The sequence below is a fragment of the Anguilla anguilla genome, chromosome 17, assembly GCF_013347855.1.
Source record: "Anguilla anguilla isolate fAngAng1 chromosome 17, fAngAng1.pri, whole genome shotgun sequence".
Classification (NCBI taxonomy): Eukaryota; Metazoa; Chordata; class Actinopteri; order Anguilliformes; family Anguillidae; genus Anguilla; species Anguilla anguilla.
Genome location: NC_049217.1, coordinates 3,346,711 through 3,364,992, shown reverse-complemented (window position 1 = coordinate 3,364,992; position 18,282 = coordinate 3,346,711). Strand labels below are relative to the sequence as shown.

The window sequence follows — 18,282 nt, the reverse complement described above, 5'->3', positions numbered from 1 at the left end:
CTTGCAGTCAAATGGATCATTCTGAGCTCTCTTTGAACAAAGATATAATCTCTTTACATGGCAAATATCATGCAAATATTGGTTCGATTAAAAAAGGATGTGGGAAAAGAAAATACCTGAAACCAAAAAAGACGTAGTAAACGCACTGCTATGCAAGACTGGTCGGGCCAAAGAAACGATAAACGTGGACGACAAAAAGTCAGCTTGCAGCCGGCCGTCCGTCTCTCTATTCCGAACTGCGCAACTCCTGTGCTTAAACGAAAACCTTAGAACAGGGTGGCGCTGCCTCCATTCAACAACAAGACTTAAATACAGACGAGAGTATGTGCACTATACAGTAAAAGGCGGTGTACAGAGCTAACCCAACCTACGCTAACCGCCTGACTGCTGCTGTACCGCCACAGAACACTGAAGAGATTTGGGTAAGCGTGCTAACTGGTACACTCAGAACCTAGTGCCTGATACTCACAACAGGTACAAGTGGAGAGAGACTTGTCTCCACACTGGCAGAGTTTCAGTTGGCATCTGCTAGTACCCGATGCCTGCCTTTGGGTTGTCAAACAGGCACTGGATGCCCTGCAGTCCCCTGTACCCTCTGGGGCCTCCCCGTCATACTGAATGAAGCATTTAAAAAAAAAAAACAGGTCCATCCTGAAATGCTAATATTTTCTATTCCACTGAAAATAAAGGAGGCCTTTTGTAAAAAAAAAAAAAAAAAAAAAAAAAAAGCTTGTCAGATATACTTGTTTCCCTTGACAACGGCATGCTCCTCACCAGATACTTTCCCTAAGTGGGAAAAAATGGTCATGGATAGCACACACATGCCCTCTAGTCCACTGAAGATAAATCAGCGGAAGATTTTCTAAATCAGTATAAGCCTAATCAGTGTGATTATGTATAATACACAACATATGAGGAAAATAGCACTCTTCTTCAACTGTAATCACTATGCAATCATTTCCGTTCTGTTAATTGGCGTTCTTTTAATTTTTTATAATCAGGGCTCTATTGTAAAAGAGATCCTGGTTTCAAGAGGACTTCCCCAAGTAATAAAATGATAAAATAAAATTAAATAATAATTGCTTCAGTTTGCTTTATTGTTTTGCATCTGATTCAGGTTATATTTTGTCTTGTTTATATCTGTGTTATGGTTGTAGTTTGTTGTAACTTAACTTACATATCGTACTTTAATGTTGTTGCACATGTATTTACTGGTCTGAAAATGTTGCTTGCATGACTTCATGAGATGGATGTACTTTGATTGTCTTTTAAGTGTAAGTCACTTTGGATAAAAGCTTCTGCTTAATAAATGTAAATTAACACATGTAAAATAATGTAATGGGAAAGTGCATACATGCAGGAAACCATGCCTCAGATGAAGTTCTTGTGAATGCTGCACTGCGGTTTAACTCTACGAGTGAACCAGTTTTGGACGAGCTTGGCTAACCCTTAGCTTATTTGGCCATTCCCAGTGTTTTCACAAAGGCACGCATGCGTACACCCTAGCCCTCGGGCAAGGAGGTGCCCATCCTTGACTTACACACACGTTGATGGCACCTACGGTCTGTGAACAGGGTTAGTTAGTCTGTTCAGTTAACGTGGATGCCAACAACCTTTCCTTGAGGGCCAGCGTGTATGTGTGTTTTTGTAAAAACCTTGGTAATGGCTAAATAAGCTAATCAGCTGTATACTCCAAAATTGGTTCACTGGTTCATAGATTAGACCACAGCTCAATATTCACAAGAACCTCATCTGTTATTAGCAAGCTTTAAAAGAAATGTAGCACATTGCATAAATGATTGGGTTAATTAATAAATGAATCAAACGTGCTAACGTTTCTGGTTGTGAGGTCAGTGTTTCCGAGTGACATCAGTTTTCTCAGTCCTTCTTGAGCTTTGAGGACAACAAGCCCTGGCATCTGGAAATGAGTGTGGTCAAGGATTTTACCTTAGTTTCTACTGCCCTGCCTTAATTTCTGTTGAAGAATACCATTAATCACGTCATGCTACTTTGTAACCATACAGCTGGTCTTGTAACCTAAAGGTCACTGGTTCCATTCCTAGATTGGACACTACCATTGTACCCGTTGGCAAGGCAATTAACCTGCATTGCTTCAGCATCCAGCTGTTAAATGGATGCAGGCTAAATGCTATGGAAAAAGTTGCGTAAATCGCACTGAAATGCGTCTGTTAAATGCCTGAATTGTAATTTTTTTTGAAGGCCGCGGATAAAACACGTTGAATGAAAAAAAAAAAAACACCGATTCCAAAAGCCACACCTTCCTGCAAGTTCACTGACTTGTCATTTAGCCAGTATTTGACTAAACCAAAAGAAAAGTAAACGCTTCATCGAGACAAACCCGTAGATGCAGCACACTAAATGTCAGTTATTGTAGGAGTAGCAGTTTGAGGTTTTTTCCCCCTAAAAATTCAAACGAAGAAAATCCGATTTGGTGAAAGTAATGGTCTTTTGAGGAAAGTCTGGTTTTCACGAAGAGCGAACTATGTAACACATTTTCCGACGCTTGGTCAAACGGTGCCAGAGATGGGCGTGTAATGTCACAAATTCCATTGTGTGCACTATAGCACCACTAGGCGGCTAGTTATGAGCTCCCGAATGCCTCATTGCACAATGATTGGGACTGTGCTGTTGCAGGGGAAAACTGGTCTCCATTCGGTAAGGATTCCATGGGCGACAAGCTCCGATAGCTGCACCCTCCAAAAAAAATTCCCCTCAATCCAGATGTCTGGTAGCCCAGTCAGCGTAAGTTAAATGGATCGCTGGCTCGCAAAGGGATGCAGAATCCTGGTTTGCGGGTGACAACCTGGGGGACACTGGCAGTTCTACACTGAGAAGAAGAATACAAACGTGCAAATGTAAATAATAATAATAATAATAATAATAATAATAATAAAATTAACTTTGAAAATTCTGTGATGTGCTTGTGCACCACGCCCTTGTACCTAATGATGGCTAAGGATCCTACTTAAATTCTCCGTCTTTATGTTTTATTACACCTATTGCTGGTAAAATAAGTTAACAATTGAGTACATCGCTTTCCAGTAGAGAACTAGTTGGCAAACATAGCTAGCGTAGCTAGCGTATTTACACAGTCCATGAGAGCAGTTACAACCAACACCATACACTGTCGCTAGCCAAGCGAATAACAATATGGCATTACGGCCTTTTGCGAATCAGCTGCGCAAGTAGGTTTCCACTCATTTGGGAGAACTTGGCTGGCATACGAGCTAGTCCGTACATGGTTAACTTGCTAACAAGCGAGCTGTGGACAACCAAGAATTTAACTCTCGGGTTAGGGTTAACACTAAGGTTAGCTAACTAGACTAATGTTGCAGGTAGCTCATTTTGACCGGTTTTAATTATCGTTAGAAAGGGGACAGGCCTTGAAAAACCATGTACTGTATCATTCTAGCAACATTGCGGCACACTAGATAATTATCCATTCAGTCAATTTCACGAAAACCTTGCAGTGGCTTGGAGAACAAGTTCATGTCGTTATGTTGTGATTGCTCGTGGACATACAGTAATAACCAGCTAGCTGGTTAGTTGAAGAAGCTATTAAAATGCTATCTTAGCAGAACTGTTAGGTCCACCGTGTAAGTTGTGCACGTTAACAAAAAAAAATACTGTTCACCACCGTCGCGGGGTGCGTATTTCAAATGTAACGTGAGCTAACAGCCATCTTGCGTCCAAGCAAGTTACTTTAAAACATGATCTAAGGGACGTGGTTAACTGGCCAACTATGGTTTCCACGCAATTGACCACTACAAACACAGTGCCAAAATGTAGCTAAGCAAGCCAGCAAGGGTTACCTAAAATGGTTGAGCATTACTCGGTTACAAACTGGGTGCGAAGCGCGGCACTCCAATGTATTTTAAACTGTCAACTAGCGGTCACAAACATAGTTGGCAATAATGTCGGTGTTCGTTGTGCTAGTCTAGCTTGCTTATTCTACTAGATGGAAAAAATATCGCCAACCTTTCAAAATCGTTATCAGGGCTGTTTTCGCAGCTAGCATACGTTGGCTAGCTAGCTAGCTAGCGAAAAGCATTACTCCTGATTTGTTTACGTTTCTTTTTAGCTATTGATAGCTACCACACACATTTCCTTGCGCTCCTTTTCAGAGATGAAGAGGCCAGATAACTAATATCGCTCCGCACAAACAATTAAATATTTTATTGACGTCTCTCAAGCAAAACGTACTAGTAGAATCACTAAAGACATGTAATTGTTTAAGCTATTGTTTGAAAATACGACCACCAACGTTTATTTATGTACGCCACCGAGCGGAAAAGAACTAGTTTATGCACGAGGGACCTAAACATTTAGTCATACGGTGGAGGCATGCGTTACTGTTAAAAGGAGAGCAGACAAACCCATTTCTTAAAGTGACTGTGTTTTGGATTTAATTGAGATCTTTATAGTAAATATTTCTATTTCAATCTGTGATATTAAATCCATATTTAACTGGTTTACTATTGTATTTTATTTCAATTACTGAGCGTGTCCCCCCTTTTCCAATGCGTGGTATTGTCTACAAGGGGACCCGAGATTGATTTCCTAACCCAGCGGCAGAGGCTATGATTGACAGCCAAGATCACCAATTGGAATTAATTTACATTTTAGAAACAGTGCGCAGACCGTCCTGACCAATCAAAGTACGAAGAAGTCGGGTTTTGTCCTAAATTGTGATTGGCTTACATTTTGTCAACGGCGTTGTGAATTGTGGGCCGAGTAGTTTTTTTAAACAGCGATTCAATGATACGTGATAACAAATAAACTACAACTCCCATTAACTGTAATTCAAAATGGGAAAAATCCACATGCGCACTGACAGTGGCAGACTTCATATATAAACACAGACGCCTTCTTCTGTAGTAGTACACTGGATACTGTGGTAGCGGTGGGATTATTCACTAAGGCAGTGTTATTCTTGGCAGCGCTCAAGGAGTTAACGATAGCGCGTTAGAGTGATCCTGTCGAATTGTATCTGAATAGCCACGAACATTCGTGGCAGGCTTTTTTGCTTTTTAATTTCACAATTTTAAAACAATATTTATCTTACGAAAAGATCAAAGTTGCTTATTTTAAGAAACGGGGATAACAATTTGCAATACTAAATGGAGCTGCTATTTTTAAATAACTTTTACAACTTTAACTAAACCAACTCGTGACTTCTGCTGGGAGGTTGATGGACAAACTGTCTAAACGGTCCTGTTTAGCTGACCACAAATATCAAAATGTCAGAAGTTGGAGATCAGAAGACCCATCACACGAAAACTTCACTTGCCCCTTCAGGTGGGAGCGGTGCAGTTTTGGAGCATCCTTCACCCAATGAGAATGGGGGACTGGAGGATAACGATAGGGGGCGATACAGAGACGGAAAACAACCAGATGGCAGCAGCAGCACTGCGACGGAGAACCCATGGCATATGCAAAGGGGGCAGCAGGAGGTGTGTCCAGGATTGGGGGGTGGTAACGCACACCCAAAATGCCCAGCAGTAACACAGCCTTGCCAGGAGCCCGAGGCCGATGCAGCGGGAGAGGATGGACTTGCGGCTGACGGAAACAGCGGCGATGGGCCCAGCGAAGAGACTCACAGTCAAGTGCAGGGTGAAAGCGTGCCCGATGGGCGACTGGGAAGGAAGAAACACCGTCGGCGACCCTCTTCAAAGAAGAAGCGTCGCTGGAAGCCTTACTTCAAGTTGACATGGGAGGAGAAAAAAGAGTTTGACGAAAGAGAAACTGCTCGAGCGTCCCGGGTGCGAGAGGAGATGTTTGCCAAGGGGTTACCCGTTGCCCCTTATAATACGACTCAGTTCCTGATGGATGAGCACGACCGCGAGGAGCCGGACCTGAACACCGAGCTGGGTGGCCGGCGCACCACCGGAGCCAGTCGCGCAGAAGACACTGCAAGCGAGGAAGACTGTATGGACTTCGAAGAGGACGACGAGGAAGGCAGCGGTGGCGGCAGCGACGGCATCGGCAGACAAGGGAACGCGGGAGGGGAATTTCTTCAGAGGGATTTTTCCGAGACCTACGAAAAGTACCACGTCGAAAGCCTTCAGAACATGACGAAGCAAGAGCTGGTACGGGAGTACCTGGAGCTGGAGAAGTGCATGTCCCGCCTTGAAGAGGAGAACAATCGGTTGCGACTTGCCGAGAATAACCAGGACCTTACCTCCGCCAGTGCGGTCAGTGACCCGGACGCTTCGCGGCTGAGGGAGCTGGAGAAGGAACTTGAGAGACTGAGAGCACAGAACAGCGAGCTCCGTCTGCAGAATCGGCTTTGCAAAGAGCCTGGACAAGCCGTCTCCACGGGGGAGTAAGTTGTTACGGAAACGCGTAACAAAGTAATTTCTACAAATGTAACATTTTGATGCAGGACACGATTTTTTAATTGTTTAACGAATTTGGCTGATAAATCTTGTCACTGCTAGCCCATTGCAATACTTTCAAATTATTTCTTTTGCTACGTAAAATCAACTTTGAGACTAATTTTCAATAAATAATGCTACTATTTAAAATTTCTACCAAATCAAGAACATTGGACATTTACCTAGTTCTTTCCATTGTTTTCCAGGCTAAAATGTATTGTGTATAAAACACTTGACCACATTTGGTTCAGATTTAATTACTGTCGGATTAGGCCCCGTTTGACTTGCCTGACGAAAGTTTGCCATCATCTTTGAAATTTTGTAAATATAGGAATATGCGGACTTATTTGTTGTGTTTTTATTTTGTGTGATTAAAAATAATGGTTGTCACAAATACTTTCATTTGCCGTTAACTTGTTTCAGTGGATGAAAAAAATCTCTAAAGTAACTCTGGTAAAACCCTCTGCCCCTGATTTATAATTTAAAAACTGGAGTAGCCTACTGTATCAGTAGGGCACGTTAGAAGAATTATCAGTAACCATGGTAGCCTACGTCTAAATGGCTCATTTCACTAATCAAGCATTATTAATAAAGATGGGTTAATACTGGTGAAATATAAATGCTTGAGAAAAAAGGAAACCAATCACTATACAGGCACACTTCTAGGTTATGTATTACATGCAGTGGTAAGGTTGAGTTACTGGATACAGCAATTGACAAGTGATTCAAAGTTCCCCTGGATATAGTTTCATTTCCCCAATCGGCTACGATGGCAAACACCTACATAATCTGTGTTCATTTCCGGTAGACGCTACTAGCTACATCTTGTCTTCATGCACTTTTCCCTAACTTCCCTTGACAAATGCATCCAAGTGCCATGGTTTCTAATGTCTTCCTTTTACATCATTTCAGTCGTTGCCAAGTTTTTTAATGCAAGACCAAACTGAATAATAAACAGTATATTCTGTATAATAGGATTTGGAGGAAATTTGAGCTTGTTAGCAGATCTGAGGATGCACAAGTTTATAATTGTTTATAAGTTCATAATAACTAACTTATTCATAAATAGCTCAATCAAAAGTAGAACTGAGCGAACACAACCTGATAGGCCTTTTCAACTGAGGGAATTATCATTGATGGAAAAATAACAGTTTATCAAGCTATGAAAATGGTTAATAGGGTTGTACTGAATTATTATAAGAAGGTGAACACCTTTTGAGACGGTTAGTCCTGAAGTTCAGTTGTCCACATTGTATACATGCAAAACCAGCCGTACGCCTCTGGATATGCTAGCGAATGAGGGCAGTTGTGTACTTTTTGACAGCTGGAGCCAAAACCAACATGGAGGATAAAATGCGCTCACATCCAGGGCAAGAGACTAACTTTTTCATCCACTAGCCACACTGGAATCCCAAAATTGACCAGCCAATTTCACTGTTCACTGCCAGACAGTTAGATGTTAGGAATTGAACAGGACCTCCAGGTGATGGGTGATTACCTGCCAAAGTGGCTGGTAGAGTAGACATACTTACCAACCAGAGATAAAAATTTATGAGCATTTGGATTGTGGACTGGTGTTAATTTACCACCTTAAGTATCTATTGTAAATGAAGTGCTTTTAAGTGGATCCATTGACTCTTTCCACTCGGTAAAGACCCGTTACCTCAAAGGAAAATGGACATGCGCAGTTCCAAGTTAAAATGAAACGCGCACAGCACACTGGATAACATCTGATCGATGCTACTGCAATGTAATTTGACAACCCTCGATATCAGCCAGTCATAACGGATAACCCAGTGTTAGCTAGCCTTCTAGGTAAAGCATGTATATGCCACAGGTAACGTTAGATTTTCTCCAGTTGAGCTGTCAATGAGAAGTATGTTGACTGATGAAACGTAGCCAAAACGAAAACGATGACTTTACATTTTCATTTCATGTTCAAGTCATTTATGCAATGGAAAGTGACAAAAATTGGTACATTTTAATGTTGGAAAAAATTATGAAGACAATTACGCAATCAAACTCTTAGCTTGTCAGAATGCACACTTCACAGGAGCCTCACAGACGCTAATTTATGGAAGTCAAGCATTTGGACATAATAAACCCACTGGTTTAACTGACTATCATTTTATAATCGTTTGCAACTACTTCCTGATTAAAGTTGTAGTTTCTCGGGGCAATTTCAGCTTGAATTGAACTCCTATATAAATAACTAACCTTATTTTGTCTATGGGAATACGGGTCCAAATTAAAATAGAGAAGGAAATAGCCACCCCTTTCCTTCCAGTTCTTTTTAGCATAGACTCTATGTACTATAGGCTGATTTAGCAATGAGAGGTTCTGGATTATATTAAGCATGTCCAAATAAAATGTAAGTATATTAGCCAATCTGAATGCTACCGATAGTCGGCTGTAACACTGTTTAAAATAGAATGCGCCGAACGTTTGCTGCGGTGAATCTTAGCTTGTCGGCTTGTTATAAATCTATAACAATCATTACGCTACACTCATGTAAACGCAATTTCATGCAAAACGGCAACAAAAGCTTGTGAGGCCAGGCCTACTAAACTGTGCATCCTCGAAATTTCCTGAGCCGCCATTGCAGAGATTCACATTACATCCACACACGATAGCTCAAGTGCCATGGATTTCACCGGATTATCCTCGCAGTGTTTAATGGTACAACTTCGTTCGCTGGCTATCGTTAGCCACCCACAAGACAAGCGGTACTAGTAAGAACCCTAGTCCTGAAAAGTACCATTGTGATGAAATAAAGTGCGGAAACACGTTTGACTGTTTCTATAAAATCCTGATATATTTGCAAGCTAGCTACTAGTAAACATCACATTCACCTCCAGCGTTCTTTTATAAAAAACGATTCTTTCAAATTGGCTTAAAACCGAGAATGATGTGACCCCAATACGGCACTTTAAAATAAAATACAACTGTATAATAATAATAATAATATGGCGAAAAACTTCGACAATGGTTGTTCGTGGACCTAAAGTTCCTCAATGGTGGTAACCCGCTGCTCTGGTCGCTGAAGCACGGTGATCCGTGGATTATGGGAAATGTAGGCATTTGAGGGGGTTAAATATGGACGAAAATCTATTATTATTATCACTATTGTTATTATTATTATTACATTTTCTTAACCCAGCTTTAAGGGGACGGAGATATAGGCTAGTAGGCTGCTCGGGTCGTTGACATCTAGCTATCAGAACAGTGATAGGTCATCACTGAACAGGCCTAATATTCAGAATCTAGTTGTAGTGGTGTCAGCTTCCTGGTTTAACATTTCGTTTGTTCTATTATATTTTTGTTGTTGTGAATTTACAAGAAAATACGACAAGATGTAGTATTTGGCTTCAAGAGAATAACAAATCTGCAAGCCTACTTTTGTTGTATTTTATTCAGATACGAAGATGAGCGGCCTCCTTAGCCTCACTTGTCAGGCTCATGAATTCACTAGAGATGCAGTGCCTGGTCGAGAAAACTCTTCTTTTTGAGTAAATCATAACGCAAGACTTCATAACCAAACATGGAGGTATCTTACCTGTCAAATTATTGTCATCCCCAGTCACTTTACACACATTTCATACATAATGACATTTATTTCCGACAGGTGCAACCTCGTTTATGGTGTTGTGCTTTTCAAGCAGAGATCCATTTAATAATTAAATGCAGTGATCTCATGCAGGCCACCTTAAATTGGAAGCCAGTAGTTCTCTAAATAGATTCTAAAAAAACCCATGGTGTCTTTTTAAATGAAAGTTGCTGAAAGCATGTATTTTACATTCAAAGTGAGGATACAAAAGACAAACTTAAAATACATGCTTTCGACAACTTTGAGGAAAAACCAGCATGGGGGTTTCCTCTCCAGGTTTGGTCAATTGCCATTTACTTCAGTAATTAGGACCCCACTGATTTTACCTGTTAGTCAATAAACGAGTCAATTACACTTATTTCCAATTCACCCCTTTCTAAAGGAATAATTATATAACTGCACACAGCACATTGCGGGAAATTAAAACATTAGTTGGTCTGACTGATTAAGAATCCTGGAATGTGATCATGGGACATGTATTCTTCATGGCATGCACATCTACTTCTGATATAATGTGGATTTAAGAGGGTTTCATACCTCAGTAGTTATTAGTGTCTAATTAAAAATGCTCAACAGCTTGTGACAATTCTGGGATCGCTGTAGTGTTTTGAACAACAAGCAGCATACACAGGGACCCCCAGGACCGAGTTAGAAAACCCCAGATCTAAGCCACACCCACATTAGGGTTTGCCTAAATTCAATAGGTCTCGACATTACACGTTTGAAGACAAACATCTATGGAACATCGAACCTGTATTGCATTAATTCTGAAACTGAGAGCACACATACATACTCATGGAATGTAGCAGAACGCACATCCACCCCATATCTTTTTCCTTCGCTTTTTTTTTTCTTTCAAGTTTTCGCTCTAGGCAGGTATGTTTGGTTCAACTGTTTTTCTGTAAGAATGGCATTTTGAACCTTACATCAGATCCTGTCAGAGCGGAAACACAAACGCGATTTCTTTCATTTTTCGTCGCTTTAGGTCCCGATGACTCGAGGCAGCAGGTTTCGGTCACGCAGTCGACACAGCAGGCGAGCGTCCGTACGGAAACAGGGTCCAAAAATTCCACCGTTTTATAGCAAGGCTGGTGTTGTATGCCGTTTGTATCAGAGGTGAGACTGGATAGATGTCTTCCTGGTCTGAGCGCGCTTCTCTTCTGGCTTGTTTTTGTCAGCTAATCATAAGAAAACAGTAAACGATACCGGCTTTAGTGCAGAAGCCAAGTCCTGAGGAACAAGGGGGGGAAACAACGCTGGAAATGACATCACGTTAAAACAGACCAATAATTACCTTGCCATAAGTTTGTAGGCAACACACACGCACGTAAGCTTTTAAACATATAAATACACACTAACAGCATCATCGTTATCGTCATCATTACTGAGAACTGAGTATCACTGAGAGAGAAGCAGACCGACTCCCCAACTCTTTTGTACATTTCAATCTGGCTATGGCCTAAACCTTGTCCTACATTATACAAGTCACCCATTATGAATAAATAATATTGTGATTGTTAAAATTTTTAAAATAAAAGTAGTATCCACGATCCAATTCATTGTATGAAAATGGAAATACTAGATGTAGTGTTCATAAAAAGTATACTTTTTATATTCTTAAAAATTCAATTGACAATTGATATTTTAGAATACATTACTTTTTTCAGGGGCACAAATAGCAGTGAGTGGCTGCAGTATGCTGAATCATCGAAAAAAAACCCAATGGCAGAATAATTTAACCTGATCTCCCAAAACGCGACGGTCAACTGTCACATATGGAAATGAAACAAGATGCAAATCCCTTTTAGGAGTGCAAATGACCTTTTTTTTCTGCCAGTAACTGCTGCTGTCGCTGCTGCTGCTGCTGCTGCAAAAAAAAGTCAGAATCCAAAATTAAGAGTTTAATTGTAAACACCATTTTGGCTTTTCCTCATTCTCAGGGTTGCATACGAGCGGAAAGTATAGGAGAACAGCTGGCCCTTCGGGATTTTGTAAGTAATCCTACGGCTCGTTTTGAGCCCAGACCCAGTGACACGGTGTTTGGAACCGTACGCGCCAAACGAAGCTCTCGTTTTTAACGAAAGACGGACCGTGAGGGCATGCACAGACGCGGCAGTTACAAGGGCCGGGCGCGGCTTCACAGGCCCGGTGGCCTCGGACCACAGCAAGGCCTCGGCCAACCAGGACTGAGAAGAGAGCGGAGACCAGGAGGAAGACCGCCATTTCTGCGGAGGAAGCCCGTCTGCACCCGATGCGGATAACGAAGACACTCACAGGCACTTCCGAGAACGGGAGAGGGGAAACGGGTCAGGGCGGAACGAAGGCCCGAACGCTCGGGAACAAGAGGCGGATTTGTAGTTTTGTAGTTCCACCTCCCTGGAATGATGTGCATAGAGGGGAGATGGGAGGTGGCTTTCTCTGAGGCGAGTTTCCTAAAATCGCAAGGACCGGGCGGTTTGGCATAGAACAGAGAGTCTGTGGAAATGTGGAGTTAATTTTTTTTTTTTTTTAAAGTTTTACACAGGAACACCTCGAGAATTCAAATCACGATGAAAGCACTTATTTCTTCCATACAAAAAAATATATATAATATATACTGTATATAAAATCAAAAAAAAACATAGAAAGGGACATGTTTTCAAGTAACAGTTTGAAGGAAATGGTCGTGCACTGGGCTGCACCTTTGTAAACGATGGAAAAAAAAAGAACAAAACAAATTAAAAACAAATATTATGATGTCATATATATAACATGTATGTACATAAGGTTAACTTAGCAAGGCTTTGTACAAATGTTACACAACGGTTTTCACACACACAATCATACACTCCCTCGTGGGTACACAAGCAAGTAGGCACACGAATGCACATGCATGTGAACAGATCGACGAACAGGCAGCCACGGAGCTGCAGGCAGCATGGGGCGTGTGTGTGTGTGTGCGTGTGTGTATGTGCGTGTGTGTGTGTGCGTGTGTGTGTGTGTGCGTGCGTGTGTGTGTGTGTGCGTGTGTATGTGTGTGTAGGGCAGTGGTCGGTAGCATGGCAGTAAAAGGCTGCTGTACCTCTAGATCAAGGCTAAACAGGCCGGCTCCTGTGGTTTACTGGAGCAGAGGGAAGTAAAACAGCCTGTTTTAAAGCACCAGGTTCTCAGGTCAGACTTCCTCAATGCTTTCCCAGACAGACAGAAACAGACATTAAACAGGTTCTCCTGTAGCCCCTCCGCTAGTGCTGTTCCAACACTGTCTGCGTAATACTGTTAGCATCAGGTCCCCGCTTGTCTGTGTGTGTGTGTGGTTAGATGTGTGTAAGACTGAGTGAACATATGTGTGTGTGTGTATTATCCCTCAGCCTTCCTTGGCACCTCTTGAATGCACGTCTCATGACATCACACCAGGAATGTAATACCGTGGCAACTGCGCTAAACCGCAGAAGATTCCGATGGGAAACCTGGGAAGTCTGCGATGGCCCACCTCTGTGTGGTACAAATTAGAAAAAACTTTGGCAACAGTGTAGCACCAGTCAGGCTAACGGAGTTCATGTGAACGTAAGAGGAATGTGAACAGCCCACTCGTGCTGCGCCTGTCACCGACAGAGCTCCTCCCCCTGCCTCCGGCCACTCCCCCAGTGCCCGCTGCCGTAACCCCGCCAACGCCAGCAGTCCCAGCTTACTGGTATGGCAAGAGCACTGGCATGAGAGGGTCGCTATGGTTTTTTGGGGTTCTCTGAGGGGTGCGGCCGGCAGACTGTCTGTGCGCAGTTGGCGCTTAGAGGTTAGCGGTTAGCGCCGGCAGTCGTTATAGGAATTCGTGGAAGCGGGAGGTGGGCGTCGGTCGTGCGGGCGGGGCGGCGCGTTCCGGCTGTCCCGATTGGCTGAAGATTTCGGGGGGGCGGGGAGGCACCGGCGGCTTGGCGCGGGGCTGCTTGGCGGAGGGGGCCGCGGGAGCCTCGCGGGGCCCGTCCGCGGAGGGGGGGGCGTCGCCGCCCCGCCCGCTCAGGTCCACCACCACGGTGTGGCGGCGCCAGGCCCGCCTCTTGCGCCGCGTCTCCGGGGAGACGGCCGGGCGCCGCCCCACCGCCCGCAGGTCGTCGGCCGAGCCCATCAGCCGCGCCCGCACCTGGTCCGCCAGCGAGCCCCCCGGGACACGCCCGGCGGGGGAGAAGGAGGCCGCCTCAACGCTGGGCAGGCCGTGGGCAGGGCCGAGGGCGGGGCCGGGGGCGGGGGCTCCGTCGGGGGCGTGGTATCCCGGGGCGGAGCCCAGCTCCAGCTCCAGCTCCAGGTCCAGGGAGCGGACCTTGGCCTTCTCGTCCTTCAGCTTCTTCCTGGCCAGCGTGTCGCCCTGGATCAGCCTCCGGGAGCAGAAGGCGGGCCTCCCGTACGGCCGGACCGAGGACGAGGAGGAGGAGAAGGAGGAGGAAGAGGGCGTGGCGCTCCGGGCCCCCCCCTCGCTCCGGTCCGCCGGGTCCGGCGCCTGCTGCGGGCTCGGTTGTCCGGGGGCGGGCGGGGCCCCCGGCGCAGCGGGGGGGGCGGGGCCTTTGCAGTGGGCGTAGAGGAAGCTGCGGGGGGGGCGGGGCCGGCTTCTCGGGCCGCTCCTGGGTGAGGGAGCGCGAGGCGAAGCCGCTCTCGTTGTCCGTCTCGCTCACCAGCTCGCTGCGCTCGTCGTCCGCCTCGTCGCCCCGGCTCCGCCCCAGCGTGGAGAGGGTGGAGTACCCCGAAACGATGGAGCGCTCGTCCTCCGTTCCCCTCCAATCCCGCGCCTGCGCCCCGGCCCCGCCCTCCTCCTCTTCCTCCGCCTCCTCCTCCTGCAGCAGAAACACTTCTGCGTCTCCCTCCGGCTCCTCTTCCTCCTCGCATGGCCTTCTGGGTAATATCACCTCCTCTACTGTCCTCTCAGCTTCTTCCTCTTCCTCCTCCTCCTCGTCCTCCTCTTCATCCTCCTCCTCCTCCTCTCTGGGCGCCAGGACTCCTCCCCCGTCCCCTTCATCCTCCTCCTCCTCCTCCTCCTCCTCCTCGAGTTCGGCCGCTCTGTTGGGCTCCTGCTCGGAGTCCTCGTCCGTGCTGCTACCCAGGAGACGGTTGTCCGGGCGCTTCTTGCGTGTCCGGCCGACGGCCGACATGATGGACAGGAAGTCGGACAGTTCCCGCTTCGACCCCCACGAGCCCTGGGGGGGGGGCACACACAGGCAAGCACCCAAAATTTAGTACCACGGTTCAACCGCAAGCTGGACTCCATCTGTCACACAGGCATTGGACCTGGTGCCAATCCAGTACTGTGGTTCAACCGCAAACATCGACAAAGACAGAACTCACTGCTGAACCTCATGGTTATGAACCTCTAAATTATGGGTTAATAAAGCAAACAAGGTATAAAACTGAAAGTAAAATATTCACCATTACGACTCATCAAGTTCCTTATTATCACTTATGCAAAAAGGCCGGTATTTAATGAGGAGTCTCTTTTTATTCATAAAAATGAATGAAATGCTATCATAATTAGTTAAAGGGTATTTTTTTAGCACTATTACCAAATAATAATTCAATGTGGTATTTTTGATATGGAAATAGTGTGGAATAATAAAATAATTTTAAAAAATGAAATAGTTCACAAATTATGCCAAAAATGAGTGGGTCACTGAAATAGATGCATCAATCAGAAGGCCAACAAAAGTAATTGTTCTAACAAGATTCTGATTACAAGTGGTATTATTGGTTATTCACTTACAAATGAAGTAATGATTCAGATGCATCGAGAATTTAATGTATTCGTAAAACTATCATATTCTTATGTCACTTTTGAAGAACATTTCAGAGTTCCAAGTGACCATCATTCCCAAAGTGTTTGTTTCTGTAATGTTATAACATAGTTTTTAACAGATGTCTTTTAAAATGTCTGATTAAGAGGACATCTCCTGAGACCACAATTTGTTGTGCTAAACATAACAGACATTAAGAACAACAATAATCAGCACTTTCTATGGCTGTAAATAATAGCATGGAACCTTACCTTGGACTTCGAGTCACTATTGGTTGAATCTGAAAAGGGGAGGGGAGAGGAGACAGGGGCGTGGTTAGCAGCACACAGGGGCTTGTAAGGGAGTCATGGGGGAACAGAGGAGGTGTTGCATTGGTGGGGGGCACAGAGTTCGACTCATGCTACTGTATCTTCAGAACAAACTCTCGTCAGCCATTTTGAAAGCGCTAGTGTTCTCTAAGATGTGCTGTTACTAAGTATGACACTGTAATGGCCACAATAACTGCTGTTTGTGACAGTCACTCTGCACACCCCAACTTGCCCTCACCCCCTCAGGAACATACTGTTCAAATGGGCTCCATGGCGACCTACATTGGCTGCTGTGATGCTTGACCCTTTGCCCCTTAATGCTTTACATACAAAACAACAAGGAGCCCAAATGAAGAGTATCTCAGGGGGAAAGTCAGGAGGAGCACACTGCATTAAGGAATCATGGCGCACACTAATGACACCACAGCGCACACGGATGACATCATAGCAGTGAGGTAAGCAGTGAGAGCAAGGGCAGAAACAGTAATGAATGTGAGGGTGGTTGAAAGACCAGTTACGCACACGCCTGTGACCAATTAAAACACCCAACTTTCACACTCACCACAGAACACACACATACACACACACACACACACACACACACACTCACTTATCCTGAATACAAATACCACACTTCTATGCTTACCACAGACCACAGACACACTGGCTCACACCCAACACATACACTCGCACATGGTTGTCTGTCTGACACTGCCAAACAGCCAGAGGAAAGACACACAGACACACACAGTCTGTGACAGTGCTCTTGTTTGTTTAGTGCAAATCAAAGCCAAATAAGGATTTTTATTGTGTAAGGGAACGACGTGGCTTTTAACACAAAATTAAATTAATTAATAAGTTAATCAATTAATCCAATTTGATTACAACACGCAGGACACTTTCACAGTCAAACCTCTCACTTAGACACTGTGCAGTAATCTGTTTTTACATTGGAAAGCTGCAGCTGCAAAGACAATGACGAATAATCAATCCCGTTTTCTTCCAACTCATAAATTGAACCCTTAAAACTGGACTTTACCCGAGGAAAGACACGACGAGTCCAAAACAGAGTAATTATTACTTATGGAGACGTTGATGGACAGGCTGTAAGTGCAATCGGAAAGGCCCAGTCTCACAAAATGGGCGGTCACCTCCCAAACAACCAGTATCATTTTCCCCCCAAATCCAATGTGAACTGATCACGCTTGTCTCCAGTTGGCTCAGAAACCTCCAGGCTCAGAGCCTGCCGGGTTTTCAGCTAAAGTTGAAGTTAACTGGTATGAACACGCTTGTTTTCTGTTGACAAACCCGTCCACCCATGCAGCAGACCAGTGACTTAACAGGGTGACTTATTCAGGTGTAGGATGCTACACGTCTGCTTTGTGTATCATAAAATATGTATTATTATCAAATGAAGTAGGAAATGGGTCATGCTATTCGTATTTAGCTGAAAAAACGAAAGAAAAAAAAAACATTCTATTTTCGAACGCGCAGTGTCAAAAGCACATTCTAAGGATGGAGTGAAGTGAAGGTGTCGCTTGGAACACACAGACGCTAACACTCTCTCTCTCTCTATCTCTCTCTCTGTCTGTCTCTCTCTACACACACACATGCACGCACACGCACGCACACACACGCACACACACACACGATTCTGGTCCTACCGCAGTGGTTGTTCCACAGGCTCGGCTGTGAGGGGGGATGCAGAAACGCACAGAGACAGAGAGCGGGAAAAGTGAGCATGTTGAAAACCGACACGAGGAAACAGAAGAGCACAAGGGCAGTTTCCACGGCGATATCAGAAAAAGCGAGCTTTGTTTCCCACTATATGGCGTTGAACCCGGGCCCTGCCCACGGGGGGGGGGGGGGGGGCGTAAAAGGGCGTGTCTCTCACCCGAGACCTCCGCCAGGGCGCAGGTCCGCCCGATGTTGGGCAGCAGGTGGTCGATGTTGGGGGCGGGCTGCAGGTCCACCGTTTCCACAGGGGTCTGCGGGCGGAGGGGAGGGGAGGGGAGGGGAGGGGAGGGGTGTTGAGATCGGGGTGCAATCACACTCCGGGCGCACCCAGTCTAATCTATACAAACCCGAATCTATACAGGATCTAGATGTCTAGACATTAGGTGAAAACCCGGCTAGATTTAGTTGAGTAAAAAGTTTTCTAGACGCCTAGGAAATAGCCAGGCTATATCCGGGTGAAGCCCTTCGCTAAATTGGTGCTA

The 18,282-nt window shown here is 44.8% G+C and overlaps 3 protein-coding genes and 1 long non-coding RNA gene across 4 annotated transcripts in view; 2 read left to right on the top strand and 2 right to left on the bottom strand.

Moving 5' to 3' along the window:
• The window catches only part of LOC118215964 (1-phosphatidylinositol 4,5-bisphosphate phosphodiesterase delta-3-A-like), a 55,026-nt gene extending 43,079 nt beyond the window's left edge, over window positions 1-11,947 (bottom strand). The window contains exon 1 of the mRNA XM_035396954.1: window positions 9,955-11,947. The gene's annotated coding sequence lies outside the window, so the exon portion shown is untranslated. The remainder of the gene's footprint in view (window positions 1-9,954) is intronic.
• On the top strand, window positions 4,888-6,794 carry LOC118215966 (protein HEXIM1-like). Its single transcript, XM_035396955.1, has one exon. The coding sequence runs from the start codon at window positions 5,262-5,264 to the stop codon at window positions 6,348-6,350; it is 1,089 nt and encodes a 362-aa protein (XP_035252846.1). The 5' UTR covers window positions 4,888-5,261; the 3' UTR covers window positions 6,351-6,794.
• On the top strand, window positions 10,791-12,030 carry LOC118215967. The gene is made up of 3 exons (XR_004762944.1): window positions 10,791-10,881; window positions 10,991-11,121; window positions 11,946-12,030. It is a non-coding gene; the product is annotated as an uncharacterized LOC118215967 (long non-coding RNA).
• A 466-nt stretch (window positions 12,031-12,496) lies between these two features.
• The window catches only part of LOC118215963 (rho GTPase-activating protein 23-like), a 97,474-nt gene continuing 91,688 nt past the window's right edge, over window positions 12,497-18,282 (bottom strand). Inside the window, 4 exon segments of the mRNA XM_035396950.1 lie at window positions 12,497-14,567; window positions 14,569-15,164; window positions 16,007-16,035; window positions 17,958-18,051. Of these exon segments, the coding sequence (XP_035252841.1) occupies window positions 13,799-14,567; window positions 14,569-15,164; window positions 16,007-16,035; window positions 17,958-18,051 (1,488 nt within the window). The 3' untranslated portion in view covers window positions 12,497-13,798.